General features: G+C 47.1%; 1 protein-coding gene across 5 annotated transcripts; it reads right to left on the bottom strand.

The window, feature by feature from the left end:
• Nucleotides 1-2,502: 2,502 nt before the first annotated feature.
• LOC135239298 (coronin-1C-A-like) lies at nt 2,503-22,798 on the bottom strand. Of its 5 annotated transcripts, none has more exons than XM_064307862.1 (12): nt 22,657-22,798; nt 17,433-20,151; nt 11,616-11,815; nt 9,497-9,619; nt 9,240-9,369; nt 8,789-8,970; nt 8,021-8,140; nt 5,970-6,074; nt 5,659-5,804; nt 5,341-5,398; nt 4,725-4,964; nt 2,503-4,204 (listed from the first exon to the last, which is right to left on the bottom strand). In XM_064307862.1, exons 2-12 carry the CDS (start codon nt 20,149-20,151, stop codon nt 4,085-4,087), a joined length of 4,143 nt encoding a protein of 1,380 aa, XP_064163932.1. In that variant the 5' UTR covers nt 22,657-22,798; the 3' UTR covers nt 2,503-4,084. The 5 variants fall into 5 exon arrangements, with proteins under 5 accessions (XP_064163932.1, XP_064163934.1, XP_064163935.1 ...); XM_064307864.1 differs by lacking the exons at nt 17,433-20,151; nt 22,657-22,798 and adding exons at nt 12,711-12,865; nt 15,024-15,175; XM_064307865.1 differs by lacking the exons at nt 17,433-20,151; nt 22,657-22,798 and adding exons at nt 12,711-12,865; nt 14,771-14,789.
• Nucleotides 22,799-23,870: the final 1,072 nt, after the last annotated feature.

The raw sequence follows: 23,870 nt of genomic DNA, 5'->3' as shown, positions 1-23,870 counted from the left end.
AGTCGGAATTTTTAATATGTGTATTATAACAAAAATGTCCTGCTGGTTTTGCTCATGATCTGTCTGTCTCCCTTCCTGCTTCCTGTCTGTGTGAGCTGCAGCCAATGGGTGTAGAAACAGGAAGTTGAGATGTCTCCAGGATACAGGTCCACCTGTAGTGGGCCAGTCCTGTGCAGCGGGAGGTGCTGGGGAGATGTTGCACTGAGTGGAAGATGGAACTGATTTAGAAGACTGTTCTTATTCTAATGGCTCACACATGTCATAGTAAGGGCTAAATTTCTGCTATACTAAATATGATCGTAATGTCAAGGTTATGTGGCCTGCTGCAAAAACAACAGCAGACTAAATATACACAAAATTCCATCTGCTCTGTATGTGTGTGATTTTTTTGCAAGAGGAGCTGACTGTGCATTTGATATAAGTTTCTTCTTGCATAGCTACTACTGAGATACAGATAATATGTCTGGTTTCATTCTCAAGGTCAGTATTCTGTGTTCTGTAATTTTCCACTGCTTAGAATATGAAATTAGGATATATAGCTGTTGTAATCATCTGTATTAGATGGGTGGGTTGGTGGGTGGCTGGGTCAGGACTGGGGTGGCTCATTAACAGAGTGACTGTTTGGTTCAGAGGTGATTTCTTTAGGAGGGTGGGGTGGGGGTACCAGTGGGGGGGGGGGGGGGCATTTTATGTGTAGATGTGTTGATTAACTATTTTCTGATGGTGTTCACTAGAGACGATTAGTACAATTATTTATTTATTTTTTTACAGTATACAAGTATGTAATGTGCATCAGCTGCTTCTGACTAACCATCTTCCTGTATATACACTTGATGAATTGATAATAAAATTTGTATTTTTAATATAGAGTTTGAGTTTGTGTTCTTGAGCACTCAGTCCATAAAGTCCCTATTATAAACAAACCTGTTTACTCACCAGTATTAAAGCTCAAAGGTTTATCAAGCTTGTGGAAGGGAAAGGACTTTTCTTCAGATCATTGATCTGTGCCTTCTTTGTTGTACATGTGACTGGGGCTGCTGTCCTGTCTCACACACGTACACTCCCCAGTTCAACTTGGGGCAAGCCCTTTAGAACTGGATGTTGTTCCTTCACTCTTATTGAATACAGTCCAATCCATCAACAACCATTTTGCGTGAGAGGATGAGTCTACAAAACTGCACACTTTGAGGAGTGAATTTGGCCAGAATTCTTTGTGTAATTTCTTGTTGAAAGTTAAAAGGAAGAGTTCACTTTCTTGCGTTTTAAAATATTATTTCGGCCTTAGTGTTTATTTTCCATTGGCCCAGATAGCTTTTGTGCAATGAAAGATGTTTTAGACATTTAACTTTTTCATGACCTACCAGATTCACAACATTTGGTGTGGAGGCATTAACAATTTTGTGGTTTTAAGCAACAAAAAAAATGCACTTCAAGTGACTCAAACACTGCTTGTACAGTGACAGAACATACAGCCAATCAGAAACCAGCAATCACAAAGTTCCAGTGCAAAGAGCCAGTTGGAAAGCAGAAATTAGAGAAAGGCCATCAGAAACCACCAATCAGAGCCCCAAAACAGAGAGCCCCAGGGCAGAGAACCAATAGGAGACAAGCAATCACAGAGCTCATCAGATGAACCAACAAACATCAGTAATCCACTATGATGCCTGTGTGGATTAAAATGATCAGAAATCTAACTAAAATCTTAGTCTAATGTCTAGATGTTTAAACAGACTAAAATCCTTGTAAGAAAAAAGTCCCTGTGCACCACACCTATGGGATAAAACAAGCAAAGAAACTTTATGAACCGTGTAAAAAAAACGTAAAAATTCTTCTGTGAATGAAAAGGATCCAAGGTACTTCTGCCAGTCTAGAAAACCGTTTCCTACCCCCATATGGGTGACTGGCCATATGGGGGTAGGAAACCCTGGAATGTGGGCCCCCCAATGGTGCTTTACTAACCTGGCTGGCATGAGGGGTAGCAGTGGTGGGGGTGTGATTTTGGGAGCAGTGCGTCCTGATGGGCTGATGCGAGGCAGGGCAGATCCCACGCTGGCACTCATAGCTGATAATCCCGTGCACATATCCTTACTTACTACCTCTCTCCCTCTCTCTTCCTCTCCCCCCATTCTTTCATATCTTTCACCGTGTCCCCTTCTCACTCATTCCTTCTTTCCACTTTACTCAGAGCATGGACATCACACCGAGCACGGATATTCAATGACACAGGACAGAGATTCTAAAATGGCGTATTATTCAGATTCATAAACACCAAGAGCTCTATTCAGAGACCCTTCACAATCACAATCACCTCACCTACCAGTACATTCTCAGTTCTATTCATTCAGATTCAGGAATATCCTTAACATCATTACCATAATTGTATTGAAATCAGTGTCCAGTGTCCATGTACTTTTGTGCAAGTCATGTCATACGTATTTTTTTTTTTTCACGTTCATAAAACCAGCAGGAGCAGAGAAAGAGACGTGGACAGAAAAACCGGAGTTTTGTGGAACATTATATTTATTTACTGTGCAGAAGAAACTACATGATTCAAATCCCTCTCGCACGAGCACACGTGTGCACACGTTTTGGCGACGGGCTCGGACGTCTGGCAGGCATAGAGACAGGTCACAGGAGCAATATGTCACAAAACTGTTCTCAGATCAGTTTCAGACAGATGTCTGGATCTGGGAGACACCTACAGCTGGAAGTACTGTAGCCGAGACTCACCCCCAACCCCTGTACCCCACTTTTAATTAGACTTACCATGCACTTCTCCGCCCCACTTTGAACAAGACTCACCCCTCACCCCTATACCCCACATTTAATGAGACTCACCACACACTCCGGTACCCCACTTTTAATACATTTGGGCCTCATTTATAAAACGGTCTTACGGTCAATTTGTGTATTACATAGTGGCTTGAGCAGAAAACCAAGCAGTTATTTCCCACTTTGACGTGGATATGATTGTATCTCCACGTAAAGTTTACACCAGACGTAAGTTAATCACCTGGTGGTCATGTGGAGGTACTGCACGTTTGAGGGCCGCACGCCAATCCCCGAATTTGGCTGTGCGCGCGCTTTAGGAATTACATTTTAGGCATGAGGAGTGCAAGAAACGTTCAAACGGAACCTTACCGGATCCTTTAGAGCATTCGCGAGGCTAAAGCGCGGTCTCGTTCAAACTGAAGTTCGTTCGAGATTCATACATCACAGGTGCGCAAAACGCAGACGAGCTACCATGAACCGACTTTTCAGTCTTAGTCATTTCTTATAAATCAAAAGTAAGCGTAACTCGGGAAGCGATCTTAAGATTACGTTTAAGTTTAAATACAAGAACGTTTTTATGAATGAGGCCACGAGCCAATGAAATGGCAGGTTGGCTGAACACTGCTAGCAGAGCACCTGAGAGCACATCTTTCCTCCCAGAGTACAGGCTTCACTGAGCCAGAGGGAATTTGCCCTCGACCGGTTTCACAGTTTGATTGGCTGATTGTTTGACTGATTAATTGATTGATCGACAGGTGAAAGCGTTAGCCTCCTTTACGCGGCGGCCCCTGCGGCATTCGTCTACAAACGACACCTCAAAAAGAGAAAACAAAATTCAAACAGGAAGTAATACTGTAAAGGAGAAAGTGTAAACAAAACTCCACTCAAATTTGGCAACAGGAAGTGAAGAATAGAGCCGGGTACAGCGCCGTAAACACTAACTCCTCACAACAGCACCTTCATGGTCACAATTTAAAAAACAAGTTAAACAATAACAAAAAAATCACCAGTTATTAAAATGAGCTTGTTTTTAATAAAAAGCTGGACTAAATTGTCTTTTCACTCTTTTCACTGTGATTTTCTGTGTGTGTGTGTGTGTGTGTGTGTGTGTGTGCATCTTCGTATCTTCGGAGGGGACAGAACTCAATCTTCTTGGAATGTTGCTAGGGATCGTTGTTAGGCGGGCTCCAGGCGGAATGCTGTCGTCAAGCTTGGCAGTGACTGGCCCCACCCACCCAAGCCTCTCCCAGCCAATGGATTGTCCTGAACGGTGTGTGTGTATGTGAGAGTGTGAGCGTGGGGGGGCGGGGCTTCAGATGGAGAGCTTGGCCATTTGTTCCTCTAGTTTGGTGATCCTCCGTTCCTGGCTGCTCACCATCTCCCTTACCGTCCGTAGCTCCTTCACAATGTCCTCCAACCGTGCCTCGCGTTGCTGAAACACACACACACACACACACACGCACACAGTTTAAATATGTACTGCAAAAACACAGGTTAGATACCACACATACAATACAATAACACAATGGGCCTCATTCACAAAATGTGTGTACGATCACATTTTATCGTAAACTGCGTCTAAGAACGTTTCCAAGAATGGTTTGGCATTCATCATTTTTTTTCTTACTTGTATTTGTTTACGGCTGTTTCCTCATGCTAATCACATGAACAGGATTGCACATAAAATTTACAAACAACCAGCAGTCATCATCTCATACACCTGGGATATGCACACAAACAAAGGAATGCACGAGTGTCCTGAATCTCATTTTATGTTTTTGTAGGAACATTTTTACGAACAAAAGTAAGAATAATTTTTTTTAAAGTTCTGTGAATGAGGCCCATTCAGAGGGAGATCAGGGGTAATGTTGGTCTCGTAGGGGACCATGAGATTGGGACCATGGTTTGTTTAGTGAGGGTTTTGTGGTTTTTGTCGGGGGTACTGGACTCACTATAGACGGGGTGGGGGACGCCTGCTTGTGGGCGGGGGCCGAGTTCTCTGTTTTGGCGGCCTTGCTCTCCAGAACGTTCTTCTTGACCACCTTGAGGTCTCGGTTCTTGCCCGGGACGTAGCCGTGCTTGAGGGAGATGAGGATGGGGTCCCCGTTGCGCCCCTGGAACCAGTCCTCCGCCTCCAGCGCCCAGTCTGGCCCCGCCGTGTCCGGGTACAGGTCGTCCTGGAACAGGTCTGACTGCAAGGGGGGGGAGGGGGGGGTTAGAGGGACTCTGTGACCATTACTGCACACTGGTACACTTCCCACAAAATTACAAAATCTGTAAAGCATGAGCGACTCGCTTTATATACACAAAAGTAGTTTATTTCATCATAACTAATGCCCAGTATGGCAAAGAGTCAGTGTGTATCTGTGCTATCTAGATCTGGAGAGATTTCTGCAAAAGAATATGCTTTAGAATAAGAAATAGAGCGGGAAATAAGAAACAGAGTAAAAGTTAAAAGTTACTAAAGAATTAATAAAAGAGAAGGGGGAGCAAGAGAAAGACAGAAACGGGTGGAGTAAGAGAAAGAAAGAGAGGAGAAGAGAGAGAGAGAAAAGGAGAGAGACGGACCTTCCGGGGCACGGTCATGATGATTGGTTCACATTTTCTCTCGTGAAGTTTGTAAAACCTGTGGAGACAAAGGACCCGAGAGTGGTCATAAGTGATTACCTCATCGCTTTATCACGTAACCGCTCGCAGACACAGAACCGGCACAAACCGCATGAGCTCGTATCACTAAGCATATCTTACTGTCTAAGGCTGTCCTCTACAGGACAGATTGGGTACTGCAGTTTAACGTCCTTGCAGGATTTCTGTATGCGTGATTATAAATATGAGAGCTTGTGCGCGTGCTTGTGTGTGCGTGTGTGCGTGTGTGTGCAGCCTTACCTGGCGATCTCACACTTGTTGACGTCCAGTCCCCTTTTGGGCATGTATCCCACACCCCTCTGCGGCTCCTTGGTGCTGAAGGTGTTCAGATAATGCACAAACGGCGCCTCGTCCGTGATCTCAAAGTACCGGATGCTGCTGTCACCCTGGCAACCAATGAAGAACCGGCCAATCAGAATAAAGCACACTCTCCTTCAAAACAGCCCATTCAGCAGCAAAAGCCTCAAAGTGAGCTCTCACTGGAATGTCCCAAGAGTACCCAGCAGAAATGTGGGGTGTGGGCTGGGGGTGTACTGAACGCACACACTCACCTTCCCGCACAGGTACACTATGCTGGTGTCGGGGTCGTAGAATGGGAGCAGGACTCCATTGCTAGTGTCCATCTCATGGACTGAAATTGGCTCCTCAATGTTTTTCTGCAGAAAACACAGGCACACACGTGCACACACGTGCACACACGTGCACACACATGGTGAGAGGGAGGACCCGCATCAGACACGTTAACCCTTCAGACGCCAGGGGCCTGTATCACGAAGCAGGATTACCTAGCTAGAAGGATAACTATGCAGAGTAAAACCTGGAACCTTCCCAAATCTAAAAAGAACTGTTCTGGGTTTTACTCAGTGCAGTTATCCCGCTAACTCAGTAATCCTGCTTCCTGATAGAGGCTCCAGTAGAAGTTTGTAGGGTGTAGTATGTATAGGGTACAGGGAGCAGGGTGCAGTGTGTTGGGTGCAGAGTGTATAGGGTGGAGGGACCAGGGTGCAGTGTGAAGTGAGCAGTGTGCAGGGTGTAGGTAGCAGTGTGTAGGGTGCAGTGTGTAGGGAGCAGTGTGCAGGTAGCAGTGTGTAGGGTGCAGTGTGTATAGGGTAGAGGGAGTAGGGTGCAGGGTATTATAGGGTAGAGGGAGTAGGGTGCAGTGTGTAGGGTGCAGGGTGTATAGGGTAGAGGGAGTAGGGTGCAGTGTGTAGGGTGCAGGGTGTATAGGGTAGAGGGAGTAGGGTGCAGTGTGTAGGGTGCAGGGTATTATAGGGTAGAGGGAGTAGGGTGCAGTGTGTAGGGTGCAGGGTATTATAAGGTAGAGGGAGTAGGGTGCAGTGTGTAGGGTGCAGGGTGTATAGGGTAGAGGGAGTAGGGTGCAGTGTGTAGGGTGCAGGGTATTATAGGGTAGAGGGAGTAGGGTGCAGTGTGTAGGGTGCAGGGTATTATAGGGTAGAGGGAGTAGGGTGCAGTGTGTAGGGTGCAGGGTATTATAGGGTAGAGGGAGTAGGGTGCAGTGTGTAGGGTGCAGGGTGTATAGGGTAGAGGGAGTAGGGTGCAGTGTGTAGGGTGCAGGGTATTATAGGGTAGAGGGAGTAGGGTGCAGTGTGTAGGGTGCAGGGTGTATAGGGTAGAGGGAGTAGGGTGCAGTGTGTAGGGTGCAGGGTGTATAGGGTAGAGGGAGTAGGGTGCAGTGTGTAGGGTGCAGGGTGTATAGGGTAGAGGGAGTAGGGTGCAGTGTGTAGGGTGCAGGGTGTATAGGGTAGAGGAGTAGGGTGCAGTGTGTAGGGTGCAGGGTGTATAGGGTAGAGGGAGTAGGGTGCAGTGTGTAGGGTGCAGGGTGTATAGGGTAGAGGAGTAGGGTGCAGTGTGTAGGGTGCAGGGTGTATAGGGTAGAGGGAGTAGGGTGCAGTGTGTAGGGTGCAGGGTGTATAGGGTAGAGGGAGTAGGGTGCAGTGTGTAGGGTGCAGGGTGTATAGGGTAGAGGGAGTAGGGTGCAGTGTGTAGGGTGCAGGGTATATAGGTAGAGGGAGTAGGGTGCAGTGTGTAGGGTGCAGGGTGTATAGGGTAGAGGGAGTAGGGTGCAGTGCGTAGGGTGCAGGGTATTATAGGGTAGAGGGAGTAGGGTGCAGTGTGTAGGGTGCAGGGTGTATAGGGTAGAGGGAGTAGGGTGCAGTGTGTAGGGTGCAGTGTGTATAGGGTAGAGGGAGTAGGGTGCAGTGTGTAGGGTGCAGGGTATTATAGGGTAGAGGGAGAGTAGGGTGCAGTGTGTAGGGTGCAGGGTGTATAGGGTAGAGGGAGTAGGGTGCAGTGTGTAGGGTGCAGGGTATTATAGGGTAGAGGGAGTAGGGTGCAGTGTGTAGGGTGCAGGGTATTATAGGGTAGAGGAGTAGGGTGCAGTGTGTAGGGTGCAGGGTGTATAGGGTAGAGGGAGTAGGGTGCAGTGTGTAGGGTGCAGGGTATTATAGGGTAGAGGGAGTAGGGTGCAGTGTGTAGGGTGCAGGGTGTATAGGGTAGAGGGAGTAGGGTGCAGTGTGTAGGGTGCAGGGTATTATAGGGTAGAGGGAGTAGGGTGCAGTGTGTAGGGTGCAGGGTGACTCACAGGGTCCCAGAGAGCCAGCTGACGCTCACTCATGCGGCTGAAGCCGGTGGTGAAGATGTTTCCATCAGCCAGGAAGATGGCTCTCATCGGCCTCGCCCCCTCATGAGCCTTATCCTTCTCCTGCAACACACATATTATACACATGCACATTATATACACATTGATTACACACACACATTATATAAATGCTGATTACACACACACATTTCACACACACATTATACACATACTAATTACACACACACATTACACACATACTGATTACACACACACATTATACACACTAATTACACACACATATCACACACAGACAGATTACACACACACACACATTATACACACTAATTACACACACACATCAAGATCCTTCAAATTCTTCAGTCTGTGTTTGTGGATTGACCTCTTCAATTTCAAACCACAAATTTTCAGTTGGTCCAAGTCTGGAGACTGAGATGGCCATTCCAAAACAGTAATATTGAGGGTTGCTAAACATTTCTTGGTTTAATCTGAGGCATTCTTGGGAACGTTGTTTTGTGAAAAGGTCCTGTTGTGGCCGAGTTTGAGCTTCCTGGGGTGGGTGGGCAGTGGGATCCCAGCTGCCCCTCCCTGGCTTTTACTTGTTACTTATTCATTACTGCCCCCCATAGGGGGGGGGGGGCATGTGACATTCACAAAAAGTGACAAAGGGTGGGGTGAAGCAGGGCGGGGCATAGCGGGGCGGGGCATAGCGGGGCGGGGCATAGCGGGGCGGGGCTCAGCAGCACTCACTGCGATGACCCTCTCCTTGCGCGGGTCGATGACGCGCACTCTCTTGTCCTTGCAGGCGGTGCAGATGAGGCTGCCGTTGCGGTTCCAGCAGGCGCTGTAGATCAGGTCAGGGTGCAGATCCTCCAGCTGGATCACAGCCTCGCCCGTCCCCACGTTCCAGACAATGATCATGTTATCACAGCCTACACACACACACACACGCACATACACAGAGTATATACACTGTGCACTAAGGGTCACCTGACTTCCAACAGAGACTGCAATGTGAGGGGAATGCTCTTAATAGAACATTCTAATGATGATGTAACAATCACTGCTGGCAATTGAAAGCAGTGGAGTTCTAGAACACTGCCTTTCATTCAAAAAAAGCTACTCTTCAAAGGGTTAAGTAACTGCTATGAGGTCAGTAAAGGAGCCATGAATGAAGACAGTACACAGGGGCGCCACCTACCGGCGCTCAGGAGCACATTTCGGGCCGTGGGGTGCCACGTGACGATGCCTACTCTCTTGGAGTGTCCCTCTAACACTACTGCCGGCTCGGACAGGGGGCTGACCAGCCCGTTTTCCGGAATCTGCCACACCTGCCAAAACAGAGAAACAGAAGTCATGACCACACTCCTCCCTTGCCTCAAAAAAAAACTATACTCCTGCCCAGCATGAAGAACCATGCCCACCCCCCCCCAGGTTCAGAACTCATGTTGACCGTACCATGACCGTGCAGTCCTCTGAACCGCTGGCGATGACCTGGTCGTTATGTGGGCACCAGTCGATATCCAGCACAGGCCCTGTGTGGCCGCACACGGTGGGGTAGGCTTTATCAATGCGACCCATCTGCGAGAACCAACAACACTGGCATTAGAACACAGAATCTGCACTGGGATTAGAACACAGAGACATCACTGGGAATAGAACACAGAGATGGCAGTGGGATTAGAACACACAATCTGCACTGGGATTAGAACACAGACTCTGCACTGGGATTAGATATCAGATATGATATGACAGTGTGCGCGTGATGAATGACAGACAGTGCAGAATGGGTTCAGTTACTACCAAAACCCCCCTCCTGAGACAAACACAATTCTGAAAGCCTACGACACCACACCCACAGCCCTGTAACATGCAAACGGTGAGAGAAACTAAACCAACCAGCCAATAATCACACACCAATAAACCGACTGACCAATAAACACACACACCAATAAATACAACTGGCAAATAAACACTCCATTAAATATCCTATAGACACACGCACCAATAAAGCAACCCCAGGGTTCTACAGTGCACTTGCCAGAGGTAGAAAGTCCAGGGGTCAGAAAGTAAAAGTCCTGCCATGAGTTTCTTCCACCCATGAAGTCAGCCAGCTGATTTCACTAATTAGTTCTCCCCCCGGCTGAGGAATTGTGCTAATTAGTAAAATCCAGGTGATTGGAACAAAATACTGGGGAGGACTTTCACTTTCTGAACCTGGATTTTCCACCTCTGGCACTTGCGTATGCGAGCATGAAAACGATACAGGCACAGCAGGGCGAGTCACTGAGCTCAGATTTTTCCCCTGCTTTTCTGATGGGGTTGAAGAAAAAGCTCCTATGCTACAACGAGAAAATAAATGAATAATAATATCCGTATTATGCTAACCTTGTACGTGCCATCGCGCGGCCATCGTGGATGACACACGCTTGGCAAGCGCGTGAGCGAGAGGAGGCGAGAGCTAACGCTTAGCGCTGACTGCTCGGGTTCGTTTAACGCTAGCAAGGCTAGCTAAACGAAAAGCGTAAAAACACACTTTAAAAGTGGGGACACCGAAGATGATGTGGAAAATTAAACCGATGAAAAGTGTCTCAAATGCGTAGAGAACTGTTTATTTTCTTTCCAATGTTCAAGGGGACGGCACTGAACGGCTTGGCCTAAAAAGCTTTTTTTTCCTTCATAACATCTGCGATTACTCTGCATTGTTGCTTTTTGGCATCACCGGTCGGGTTCACTGAAATATCAAACTGGAAACAGGTTTTACATATTCAGGTGGAAACAGATTTCCATAAATTTGCATAATCCCAGTCTGATAACACACAGACAACCTCAAATGTCTGCCACTGATGACCCAGGCGGTCACGGGGAGAACACGCAAACTCCACACAGGAACCGCCATGCCACCCGAAGGCCGAGTGGGTGGCAGGAGACAACGCTGAGGAGATCACATCCTGCCAGCGCTTCCCACTCCTCCAGCACAGGCTCCTGTCCAACCGAACACGACCACCGCACTTCGTCCACCTTTAACCGAACACGACCACCGCGCTTCGTCCACCTTTAACCGAACACGACCACCGCGCTTCGTCCACCTTTAACCGAACACGACCACCGCGCTTCGTCCACCTTTAACCGAACACGACCACCGCGCTTCGTCCACCTTTAACCGAACACGACCACCGCGCTTCGTCCACCTTTAACCGAACACGACCACCGCGCTTCATCCACCTTCAACCGAACACGACCACAAGTTGTGGCACATGAATAGCCGACACAACATCACTATCAAACACACCTCATGGGCAACTCCAGAACCTTCTTGTTTTCCATTAAAAGGAGAGTGAACAGTCCACCCCTCTTTCATATTTTTTGATTTAGGCTGTTCGAAAGCAGAGAGGGTAACAGAGTAATGATGACTGGTAATGATGCAGGGGCTCATACAGGGCTCTAGAGTTGGCTGCTCTACAGGCAGTGCCACACGTCTCACCCAACCCCAGCACCTTCTAACTCACCCCCGTGCCTGACCCATGACCCCTGACCTGAGAGGAGCCCCAGTGCGAGGCCGGTGGGCGGGGCTGACCTTCTGCAGGGGCAGGACGAGGAAGGCTCCTCCCCCGCTGGCCTCGATGATGATGGCCACGAATTTGGGGTTGACGGCGCAGAAGGAGCTGTCCCACGTGACCCGGGACACTCTGATGTCATCATAGCACTGGTCGTTCTTCACCGCCTGGCCAAACACGTGCCGGAACTTGCTCTGCCTGACCACGCGCCGAAACATGTCTGCAAGCAGGCCGGACAGAAAAGAAAGGAGAGAAAGCAGAGAGGAGAGAAGAGGAGGAACAGAGAGACACAGACAGAGAGAGAGATGAGGGGGAGGGGTTAGAGGTGTGAAAAGCTGACTACAGAATCACACAGAGGGCATGGAGCAAAAAAAAAAAACACTATACATTGCTACACATACATTTCACACACACACACACACACACACACTCCAGTCCTGCCACAGCCCTCCTTTGTAGTGTGTAACAGAAGCCCCTGAACCATGACCTCTGACACTATAACCGCTGACCTTACACCACAACTGCATTCCTGCCTTTCTTCCCCGATCACAATGGAGGCTAGCCCACTCTCTATCAGTCCCATTCATTTTCGCTTCACTTGCAATACATTACAGCCGCCACTAGAGGGTATTCACGGTACGGACGAGCACCCAAAAATGAATGGGACCCAATGAGCTTAGGGTTCAGAAATCACCACGAGAATCATCCTAAAAAGCCATCCAGCATGTCAGCAAATACTTTGTGTTTAAAGTCCACCCTTGTACAAAAAATGATTATGCTATACTGACATGTCTCAGTTTCATCACGTGACAGGATTTCTATGAGTAGAAAGGCTAGCACTGTGTTTACCTAATGCTGACCGGCTGAGCATGGCCATAGTACTAAGCAGTAATACTTCAGCAAAATGATGAAGGTTGCAATCTGCACACACACTTTGATGCTAACGCCCAATCAACTACATCCAACATTAACATTAATCGGATTTGGATATTTGCATAAAATACAGATGTTTACAGCCTTTTAATTGAATCACACTTTCTAAAAAAACATTTTTAATTTTATATTTCATGTTATACAAGTCAACATCTCACTGCATATTGGAATGTCATATGTACCTTTTTAGGTACAGCTTCTTTGGGTGCCCTCCCATTGGTGGGAAAAATACACAGGCTATATACACAAAACACTGAAGCGGTTGTTCTCATTGAAGATTCTTTGCTGGCAGCACCAGGGCAAGTCACACAATCACCTCATTCTGAAGTTTTCTGTTCTACGGAGGATCAATCAAACCAGAATTAAAATTGCAGTTAAAATAAAAATTTTGATGTAAAAAAAAAAAAAAAAAAAAGTAGGCATGGATTATTCAACCCCGAATCAAAACTGAAAAGGAAAATTGAAAACTTCTGTATTTTAATTTTGGACTGAATAATCCACCATATGCCTACGGTTCTGCACAGAACTCACAAATAACGAAGGCCCATGCCATATGTACTAAAGCATTCATTGTCTGAGAAATTTCCTACTCATGCCTAACACCCAACAATTAAATTGGGTATGAAATAACATGCACAGTGTAACACCAATAACTAGCTAGCTAACCAATTAGGTAATTAATGATAACTAATTCAATATGACCCACTCCACACGCACGTGCAGATAGGAAACATTGCACTACATTACGTTTATTTGGCAGACGCTTTTATCCAAAGCGACGTGCAATAAGTGCATACGGAAGGTCATTATTTGTAGTGTGAACAAGCCCAAATTCGTTTATTTCTCTTTTTTGGGGTACTGGGTGGGAACACCGTGTACAGCACAGGCTGGAATCTGTTTTAGGCCTCCGTTAGCAGCCATCGGAGCATGATTCTCAAACATATAACGAACATTGAATTAATCGCAAATTAATCAATTCTTTCCAACCATGCAGTGAGTGTGCCACTAAACATGATCAGTCCAGAGCCGACCGCTGGTCGCCCAGGGGTCATATTGATTTCTAACCCTCACTTCTCCACTGCCGGTGGGCGTGACTTTACGCGGTAATTTACAGTTATGGTAATTCGCATCTAACGCATAAGGCAAACTCATCACGTTTTACGATCCGTGAACAGTCTATTTATGCACCTCATTTGGTCGGAGTCTATTTCGCTAACCGCTGGAAGCTGGCTATGACATCAACCCAGTTAACCGGGTTAGGGTAGCAAGTGATCAATACATATTCCGTGAAAAACACGTGAGCTAAATACCGAGATGTTAGTTGGCTAAATCAACACACCACCACAACGGAAATATTACAAAAACCCACTTGATTAATTGGTTCAGTGGACGACAATACGTTGGTTTTAGCCAAACAGCGAACAATGAATGGTGATTGATAGCTTGTGCTATTCAAGACTAGATAATAAAATAAGCAAGACCGCTATCTCCACAGATGCTACCGCTGGTATAGCTAAGTGCTAATGTTTTCAGATGTATCCCAGTGATTGCAGAATCAGAACAAGCGAGATTTCGCCGGCTACAGTGTCATGATGCGAGTGCATCCCAAATCTAACGGTAAGGCACAGTTAACGTAATAGCGAGCTATTTAACGCAATTAACGCGCTCTAAAATATACCAGAAGAATATGAAAGAGAAAAGGCAAATGATGCCACCCGATTAGGGCTGCTAGCTAGTTGGCAAGCAAACAAAGGAGGACACTTTGCAACTAATCTGACGTTAGCTTGCCATTTTTTCGCCCACCCAGTGGACCAACCCAGTGAATGTGAAATTATCCGCCAGTTGACTGTTCTATTTTTCCCATAATGGATTCCACTGTTGATATAAACAAACACTACTTCTGGTGGGTACAGGAAAATCGGTCAAATAATTTACATTATACATAATGACAAAATTAAATGCATTGGTTAGTAACGTTGCAATCAATTTTCAAAGTAGCTAACTTGGCTAACAAACGAACAAGGCAGGTGTCAGGCTACAGAACCAATTTTCTCAAAATCAATTGAACGTTATGGAGAACACACGGAAATCTCTGCAGCTATCATGTTAGCCAGAATTGCCTAGGGTGCTAACAAGGCAAGAATCCAGATGTCTAGCTACACTAGCCCGTCTGTAGGCTACTTAGCTAGTTTCTCTATCGTCATTCATTCAATCTAAAAGGGAGTAGCCAAGTCATCTTAACTATGTTAGCAGGGTGGTTACTGTTCTGTTCCAAATGTTAACACAAAGTTAACGGTACACTGAATCATTACCGATTATAAATGAATAGTCTCAGTTTTCAATTTAAGATGCAGCTATGCACTGATTATCCAATCAAATTAATCTACATTGAGCATCTCTACACATCAGTTCCTATCGCAAAATATTGATCCAGCTAATAATGGTCATTTGCAATAAGCCAACGTTAATTACTATGGTTTCCTATTAGTCCTTACCTTGTTTGTATTTGTAGTAAATATCCCTGGTCAAGTTACAAATTAATAATTGGAAAACATTTAACGCTAACAAGCTATAGTTTAGAAATTCCCTGGAAGAGACGTATCCGCTATCCGCTTGTTACCACCCTTCCCGATAACCAGTTTCCCTCCCACTCCCCAGGTCCAATGGACCGGAAGCAACGCCCTTTCTCATCCACGCCTCCTGAAAATATCACCGAATCAAGTTTGCAATAATTTTGAGCAACGGGTTGGAGAACCATTCATAGCGCTAAAAAATGACCGAGTTTCGAGATATGCATAATTATGTGGGCACGGGACGCATCCCATTCCCTCGGAAAATAAGGAACGGTGGTGTGTGAGAAGCAATCGAGTGTTTTTATTTCGTAATGGGAGTCTGGTCCTAATCTAGAATTGCAGCTCTATGAAAAATTCAAATTTAACTCATTTACGAAGCGCAGTGCATGTAACGACCAGTAACACTTAAGATCCATTTTGCACATCGCGTATATTTATTGCTAGCCCTGCAACCGTTGAAGAGGTCTGTGCTAATGTGATGTGATCACAAAACTGTTCACATACAGTTCTGTGAGCATAGTGATAGCTTCAGAAGCCGCAACATGCTAAAGGAAATAGCTTATTTGCACTGCTAATTATCCTAGTAATTATTTAACTCAACAGTTTCTGAACAAAATAGCATTTCATTGTTAGAACCTAATATCATTATGTAATTCTCGAAGGAGCAACTGATCTGACTATATACAGTACATTCCATGGTCTTCCGCTCTCTTCCTTCAGAAATTAATCATGATGATTAAACTAAACTGTTAATCATAATTTTCACTTCACAGCTACATCAAATCATCTACACGGTCACATTATTCACAGATGCCGTCATCACAGTCTTTTAACACATATTTTGGCAGTTATTAATTTATGTTATTTAAACCTGCTGGTCAGCCATTTCAACAGAAGCTTCATGAATCCCAAAAAAGGTGGAGCTTACCACATGGTGTCTCTGACACTGACATGTTCAAACCAATCAAGGCATCCATATCAAAGCTGTATGAATGGATGTGCTCATCTTGTGCAAGTGTTTACACCATTGCTGGCTGTGCATGAACTATATTCAACCCCACAGGGTTGGCTGGAAACCCTGAACATAGCAAATATGCAACATGAGAGACACAAGCAGGAAAGAGAGAGGGTGAATGAGCAGTATAATAATTTACATAATAAATGACAATTCATAAAAAGCCCAAACTGTGTTCGTACAAGTTGTTTTCTCACCAACCTGTATGTTACATCGTAGTTCTGATTGTTATAATGCAGAATTTTTTCATAGTATTATATTAGCCATATACCATTCCAAAATCAGTGTCATACCTGTCCATTTCAACGAGGAAGTTGTTTTAATGCTTAAAAAGTCAGAGGCCATATCTGTTAAATACCAGAATGAGTCAGGAAGTGACAGCTGATTTGTCTACCTACTTTTGTTGGCTTTCTATGCATCTGCAGCTCATGGGAAAAACTGTCCCCCTCCCCAGATCCGTTAAAAGCAATTAGTCACAAAGAACTTCCGCTTTTACAGGGATGCTAATTTAGAAATAACTTCAACATGAAAAAAAAAAACACTGGCAAAACTCTGACTCCAGCCATCAGGACACATGCCAAATTCCACTTTGAGGTAAAAGTTAGCAGATGTGTCTATTTTATGCAAAAATGTAATTTATGATGCCCGTCTGAAGTTCCCTTCATTCATTGCTCACCTGTACTAATTTCTGCCATCCACAGAAACAGCGTGATTTCACTGGTGTTCTTTGTCCTGCCGATATCTATATAATACTGAAACTTTAATATTGATATTTATTTATGTAATTATAAGATATTTCGTGAGTTTACTGCTGGCTGCGCTACTGTTAATTCCATTTGATGTCTTTGCTTAGATGAGTAACATCTGGTGAACTTGGAAGAACGACGCTGCCCATGTATTTCCCGACACCTTATCTTTGTTTTACTGCTGCTGATGTTTTACTCTGACAGCCTTAAGTGGCAGTGTTCTTTATCACTGGAGCATCGCGGTAAGGCCATGTGCATAACTGCTTACTACCACTAGGTGGTGGTGTTTCAAAACTATTTAGTCACATGGTCCGGGTCTGCATGGTTTCTGTGCACACAATACAAATCTATGGAAGTTGTGTTTCTTGGCCTCTGTTTCCTTTGCACTGAGTACCACTTCATAAATGTAAAAAAAGGTAAAATATTCGGTTTGAGTAAACAGTCTTAAGGACAGTAATAACAAAACCGTACTTAAGACCACTTAATTCAAACTGTCACAATACAGGTAATGGTTTTCACACAAATTGACATTTACTGCTCTGTGACATGTACTCATCGGTATGGCCTTACTTTTCCTGGGTGTGGGCTCAGGTAGATTTTCAGGGGTCCGTCTGGGAACGTCGAAGGTCTCTTTTATCAGAGCCACCTTCACCGCCTGGCCGTCCTCCAGCATTCTGCGCACTGTGTGCGGGCCCTGCCTGGCCTGGTTGTGGTTGTGATTGTGGTCGTGGTTCTGGTCATGGGCCTGGTACCAGCTTCTCTCCTGCAGTAGCAGTCTCTCCCTTATGAGCTCTGAGACTGGTCTGGGTGGTAGCTCTGCTGACTCCAAGTAGGCCAGGAGGTCCTGGTCCAGAGGGTCGGCCCACTCGTTCTCTCCCTCCGCCCCGCATGGGGGCTCCGGCTCGGCCCTCGGGAGCCACTCCTCGGGGAGCAGCTCCAGGTCCGGCTCGCTCAGGGGGTGCGGGCGGGGCTCTCCCCGCTCCAATCCCAGCAGGAAGGGGCAAAACTTGGGTTTCTTGGGGACCGGCGGAGGTGGCCCTTTGGGCTTTGAGGGGTCTCGGACAGGAGGGGGCGTGTGGAGGTGGGGTTCTCCCCCGGGACGGAGGAAGGGGTTTTTGGGTTTCTTGGGGACGGGCGGAGGGGGCCCCTTGGGTTTATTCCTGCTTGGCGGGGGCCCCGAGGCAGTGATGTCATCGCGCCGAGTCGTGGCCAGTGTGTTTGTCTCTGCGCTCTCAGCATGGGTGTGGTCTCTGTGTGGGTGGTGCTCCGTGGGGGTGTGGTCTCTGTGTGGGCGGGGCTCAGTGTAGATGTGGTCGGCATGCAGGGTCGGGTTCAACATGTCCCTCTCTGCCACGGGTCCCGCATTTGGAATGGGGCTTGGGTGGTCAGGCGTCCCAAATGGGTCCGTCAGTGGGAGCGCCTGGACAGTGGACGGCGCAGATGTTGCATCAGTGAAGAAAGGATGCTCTCTTTCCATCTGTGCGTGCATGATTTCTTCTCTCCTCTCGCGCAGGGGGGGAGGTGTGTCTGGCAGGGGGGAAGGTGTGGTTGGCAAAGGGGAGGACATGTTTGGCAGGGGAGAGGGTGTGGGTGACAGGGACGGAGGTGTGGCAGATTCAGATGCTGGCGGGTTATTCCCTGTCTCTGAATCTTTAGGAAGGTGTTTGTCTAGAGTCCTGAGGTTTGGAGTCAAGACTGGGCTGAGAGTCTCCTCACCTGTAGCTGAGTGGGCTGAGGGAGTGCTGGTGACATCATGACCCTGAGTGACAAGTTTCTCCACCACCTCATCAGCCAACAGGAGCTCTCTCCACATTTCTTTGGGATCGGCCATATTTGACTGCTGTGCATCTCTGTGCTGAGGATCGCTGTGCGGTAAATCCTGGTGTTGTAGATCTCTGTACTGTAGATCCCTGAACTGTAGATCTCCGTGCTGTGAGTTATAGTGCTGTAGGTCCTGGTGCTGTAGATCTCTGTACTGTGGACCACTATGCTGTGGATTCATGTACAGATCTCTGTGCTGTAGATCCTGGTTCTGCAGATCCCTTTGTTGTAGATCTCTGTGCTGTAAATATTTGTACTGTAGATCTCTGTGCTCTAGATCCTGGTGCAGTAGATCTCTTTGTTGAGGATCTCTGTGCTGTAAATCTCGCTGCTGTGGATCACTGTGCTGTAAATATTTGTACTGTAGATCTCTGTGCTGTGGATCCTGGTGCTGTAGATTCATTTGTTGTAGATCTCTGTGCTGTAGATCCCTTTGTTGTAGATCTCTGTGCTGTAAATATTTGTACTGTAGATCTCTGTGCTGTGGATCCTGGTGCTGTAGATTCATTTGTTGTAGATCTCTGTGCTGAAGATCCCTTTGTTGTAGATCTCTGTGCTGTGGGACTTTGTGCTGTTGATCCCTCACAGTCTCTCTATGGGAGTGCGGACTCCTTTGTCCGGACTCCGTATCGTCGACTGAAACAGCAGCTGCTCCAGTCCTGGCTTCAGTCGTGACCAAAAACTCCCCCGGTTTAAAAACGGGGTCCTGGCCAGAGAAGCTTCCATCCTGTTTAACTTCTGAAAGGGAGGCGTCCTGATCCCCAGCCTCCCGCCCACTCTGGACTGCAGAGCCCTCGCTGGCTGTACCCGAAACAGTCCAGATGCCTCCCTCAGAGGGAGAGCCAGGCGTCTCCCCCTCCTCCCCCGTGGCCCGTCTCCCTTCCCCCAGCGCTTTTTTTAACGCTGACGGAACGGGCTGGCGGGGGTAAGCTGACCCCCGTTCGGCGGGGGTGCCCGGAGGCCAGCCGTCCTGAGCCGAGCAGAGGGGCATCTCCTCTCCCTCCTGGCCTGGCACGAGCAGGGGGCAGAGCCCGTCTCCCCCGCCCTGGCCCCTCCCTCGCTGGGTCATCCCGTTGTGAGTGCTGAGGTCCGCGCTCCGGTCCCGGCGCGAGGCAGTCTGCGCTCCGGACTCCGGGTTCTGGCTGTTAGGGAGCTGCGCTGTGGCTAAAAGAGCCGCCTCCTCCACTCGGGCTCTGTCCCTCACCCCGCCCTTTGTGACATGGGGGCGGGGGCTCTCTCTGCTCATGTTGCTTTGCCAGACAGGTGCCGTCCTGCTGTCCGGCTCTTTGACCTTGTTGCCCTGGTAACGGTAGTCCGGACGCCCGTTGGCTATGGCGCTGCTGTCGCCGCCCGGTCCCCCCAGGTCCCCGAACTGTCGGCAGGTGTCCTCGCCCCCCTGCGGGGCCTCAGGGGGGCCAGCCTTCACCCCTTGCCCCGATGTCTTGTCCTGTCTCTGGCCCATTCTCATCTGTACAGCGAAGGTCAGAGGTCAGAGATCAGCCTCGCTGTAAATTCACACAAACGTCCTGCTTCTGATAAATGTCTGACCTCCCTGACCAAACTTGTTGATCTAACGGGACAGTGCCCTGATATCGCTCTCTGCTTCTCTCTCTGTCCCCCCTCTCTTCCCTATCCTCTCCTCTCTCTCTCTCTCTCTCTCTCTGTAACTCTCTCTGTGGAATGTTGTTGAGTCTATAATTAAAGTTGAAGGAGTGTGAGCGCTGTGAGTCAGAGGCTAGAAAGGGAAAGGGTGATAAATTATCAGGTAAAAATGGCAGGGTGAGGCAGGGACCCACACACATGTAACCCTTTTGTTTTTTTTCCATAAAAGAATCGCCGGTCTAACCTTGTCTGGGAGAGCATAGCTCACCTTCCTCTTTAAACTCAGGAGTCATGGCCCACGTTATTCAGAGGAAAGAGTTGTATTTCGAGCAGACGGTCACTGTGTATTATTGGGTAATGACTGGAGGAAAGCTGATTAGGCATGAGTGTTGAAATCTCTTTCCATTGCTGTTTGCGTTTCCTCTCCATGTGCTTCTGTTAGGGACAGAGGCTGAGAATCTTTCATTTAACCTTTAACACTCCCTCAGTTTCTGTCTGTTGTACTCCTCTGTACATAAACTGTTAATGATGTCGCCCCCTACAATTTCAATTAATTATTTTTTCTGAGAAGAGGAGTCAGGCTACAGAGAAGTATTTCTATAGACTTCCTCTAAATAAACGGGCTCTATTTGCCATTGAAGTTTTGGGATCCGTCTGTCTAAATACATGTCACCACAGCCTGACCATTGGGCAACCTTAAGCCCTATTCCCAATTTATGACTGTCCCATGGGGTCTGGAGGATTTAATGGGATTTAAGAGGACAAGCATAAAGGGCACCGGTGTCCCGTGACCTGGTCATTGGACTCATTATTTGTTTGCTTGTTTTGGTAACAGCGTTGTGTAAGACTTCCATAATAAAACTGGAGTCAGGCAGCTTTTCCTTACTCTACTCGCCTGTCTGTTTGTATCTGTGTGTGTCTCTGTGTCCATTTGTCCCCCCTTTGTCTCTGTTTTTACTTTCCTCTATTTTAACCCTTTGAACACCATTTTGACTAAAATAAGGCTTATGATATTATATACTTGTATTTCCAAAAAACATTTGATAAGGTACCACATGAGATACTTATTAACAAAATGAAGACAGTAGGAATTACAGGATGAATTTCAGAGTGGGGTTCGGAAATGGCTACAGGGTAGAACACAAATCGTAATAGTAGTGGGGATCTTATCTGAGCAGAACGGTGGGAAGTGGAGTCCCACAGGGGTCAATGCTGGGACCTCTTCCTCATTTATATCAATGACCTTGACTGGGACATTGAAAATACAGCACACACTTGAAACATTATGGTGCCTTGAAATGGAGTGACTGTGTAAAAAAGTTCTGATTTGATTCCAAAATGCATAAAAATACCCTTTAATAAAAGTTGAGAATGTGCACTTTAACCATATGTGAGTTGTTTTATTACAAATCTAAAATTAGGGAGTACAGAAATCAAGAAAAAAATATTGTGGTCCCAAATATTATGGAGCTCACTGTATTTGCTATCTTATACCTTAGAGTTCTCTTGCTAATTGCTAGACTTCATATTTATGGGCCATTGACATGAGGCGGAAGCACCAGAGGCACATCACATACGCGTAAGCGTGTGTACGTGCACACCCTCGTAAGAGTGTGTCCCCACGGTGATAGCCCACCTTGTCCTGCGGAGGTATGGGGTGCTATTAAACACGGCTGCCAAACACTCCCCAAACCCAGCACACTGTTACCTGAGCAACATCAGTCTCAGAGATAACATACGCACACACACACACACACTGAGACACACATGCACACGCACACACACACACACTGAGACACACACACACGCACACACTGAGACACACGCACACACACACACACACACACTGAGACACACACACGCACACACACACACACACACACAGCCAGCTGCTCCCCTCCCCCCGCACAGAGAGCATTATCAGCTGCGTGTGACTTTCCCAAGAAGAATTTCACAGCACCACCCCGAGACTTTATGTACAGCGCTCTACTCAAAACGTTTATGAAAATTTGTATAAAAAGAAAATTATATACAAAATGATGATATACAAAGATTATGAGATAAACTGTGCTGGCCCATTTTACCTGGAACTTTTGTTCAGGAGTGCTGTGGACCAAATTCATACATTGTTTTTTTTGTGTGAGCAATTTTCCACATTTTAACTTGAGGCTAAAACTACAGAAAGAGCTCTGTAGTACTAAGACACTGACTGAAAGACAACATCTCTCTCTGTCTCTCTTTCTCTCCCACCTTCTCTCCATCCATCCTGTCCTGGCTGAAGTGTGTGCTTGCACATATGTGTACGTGTGTGTGTGTGTGTGTGTGTTTGCTAGTTTCGTCTGATGTAAAAACCAGAGTATGGCTAACTCACCACCGTCAGTGCGAACACTGAAGCCTGCCGGTCACTGGACGCCGGTCGCTGGACGTCGGTCGCTGGACGTCGGTCGCTGGACCCCGGTCTCTACAGCTCTCTCAGGTCAGCAGATTGGTCTCTTTGCAGGAGCACCAGAGGCAGCGTGACTGTCTCCTCCCACAGCTAATTTTCCTAACACAATAAGGGCCTTTCTCGGGCCACTGTTTATCATTAGCACCATGGTCTGAGGACCGCATTTCCATCCTCTGCAGATAAACAGTCCACCTGCGAGGCCAGGGAACACGGCGCTCTGAGCTCAGAGCCTTTAGCCTCACAGCATCATCCCCAAGCACATCTTTTCCTTCCCTACTCTCATAATTACACTGAATTTCTCTCTCTCTCTCTCTCTGCTGCTACATTACACAAGTTCCCTTCTCCAGGCAGTGACTCTCAGAAGTAACTCGAACAGAGGAGAGCTGAAAACACCAAGAAGAGAGCAAGAAAGCGAGAAATAAAGGGATGAAGTTAGAGAGATGAAGAAGGCAGGGGCTCTCCAATGAAGTGCCCCGCATGATATAGGGGAGACACACTTAGTATGCCAGCTCTCCATGAAAACGCACAAACAAATTTCGCTCAAAGGCAGACGGGGCGATAAAGCTACAATTAGACCAGATGCCATACAACTGGACCTGCACTCGGACTTGACATTGCCCTCCAGGGCTGGGTAACCCGGCTTCAAAGAGTAGAAGTACTAACCATGTATTTGCTTCACCAGCATGCACTAAGCCAGCTGATTACACTAATTAGTTCTACCTGGCTGAAGAGTCGTGCTAATTAGAATCAGCTGGATTAGTGCATGTTGGTGGAGGAAATACATGGTTAGTACTTCTACTCTTTGAAGCCGGGTTACCCACCTCTGCTGCCCTCTCACTTTGCAGACAGCTGCTCTCCTTGCTCTGACCCTCACTGCATCTGCCTGTGGTATGTGTGGCCCAACCCATTGCTGGAATGACGCCAGTGCCTCCTCCTTTCTTTAAATCCGTGGGATTCCATAGGCTGGTCCCCTTCCTTGGCACCGCCTACGAACGTGGGCTGTTTTGCTCGGGCTGTAAGCAGAATCACAAGATCACTCATGAAGTAAACAGGGGGAGGCTCAACACCGCACTGAACGCCACTGCCGTGTAACACAAACCCTTCGGGCGCGCAAAGTCAACACAAACACCGCAGCCTCC

This window comes from Anguilla rostrata, chromosome 14 (assembly GCF_018555375.3).
Source record: "Anguilla rostrata isolate EN2019 chromosome 14, ASM1855537v3, whole genome shotgun sequence".
NCBI classification, from domain to species: Eukaryota; Metazoa; Chordata; class Actinopteri; order Anguilliformes; family Anguillidae; genus Anguilla; species Anguilla rostrata.
Note: the sequence above shows the minus strand (reverse complement) of the source record. Positions and strands in the feature narration are given on the sequence as shown.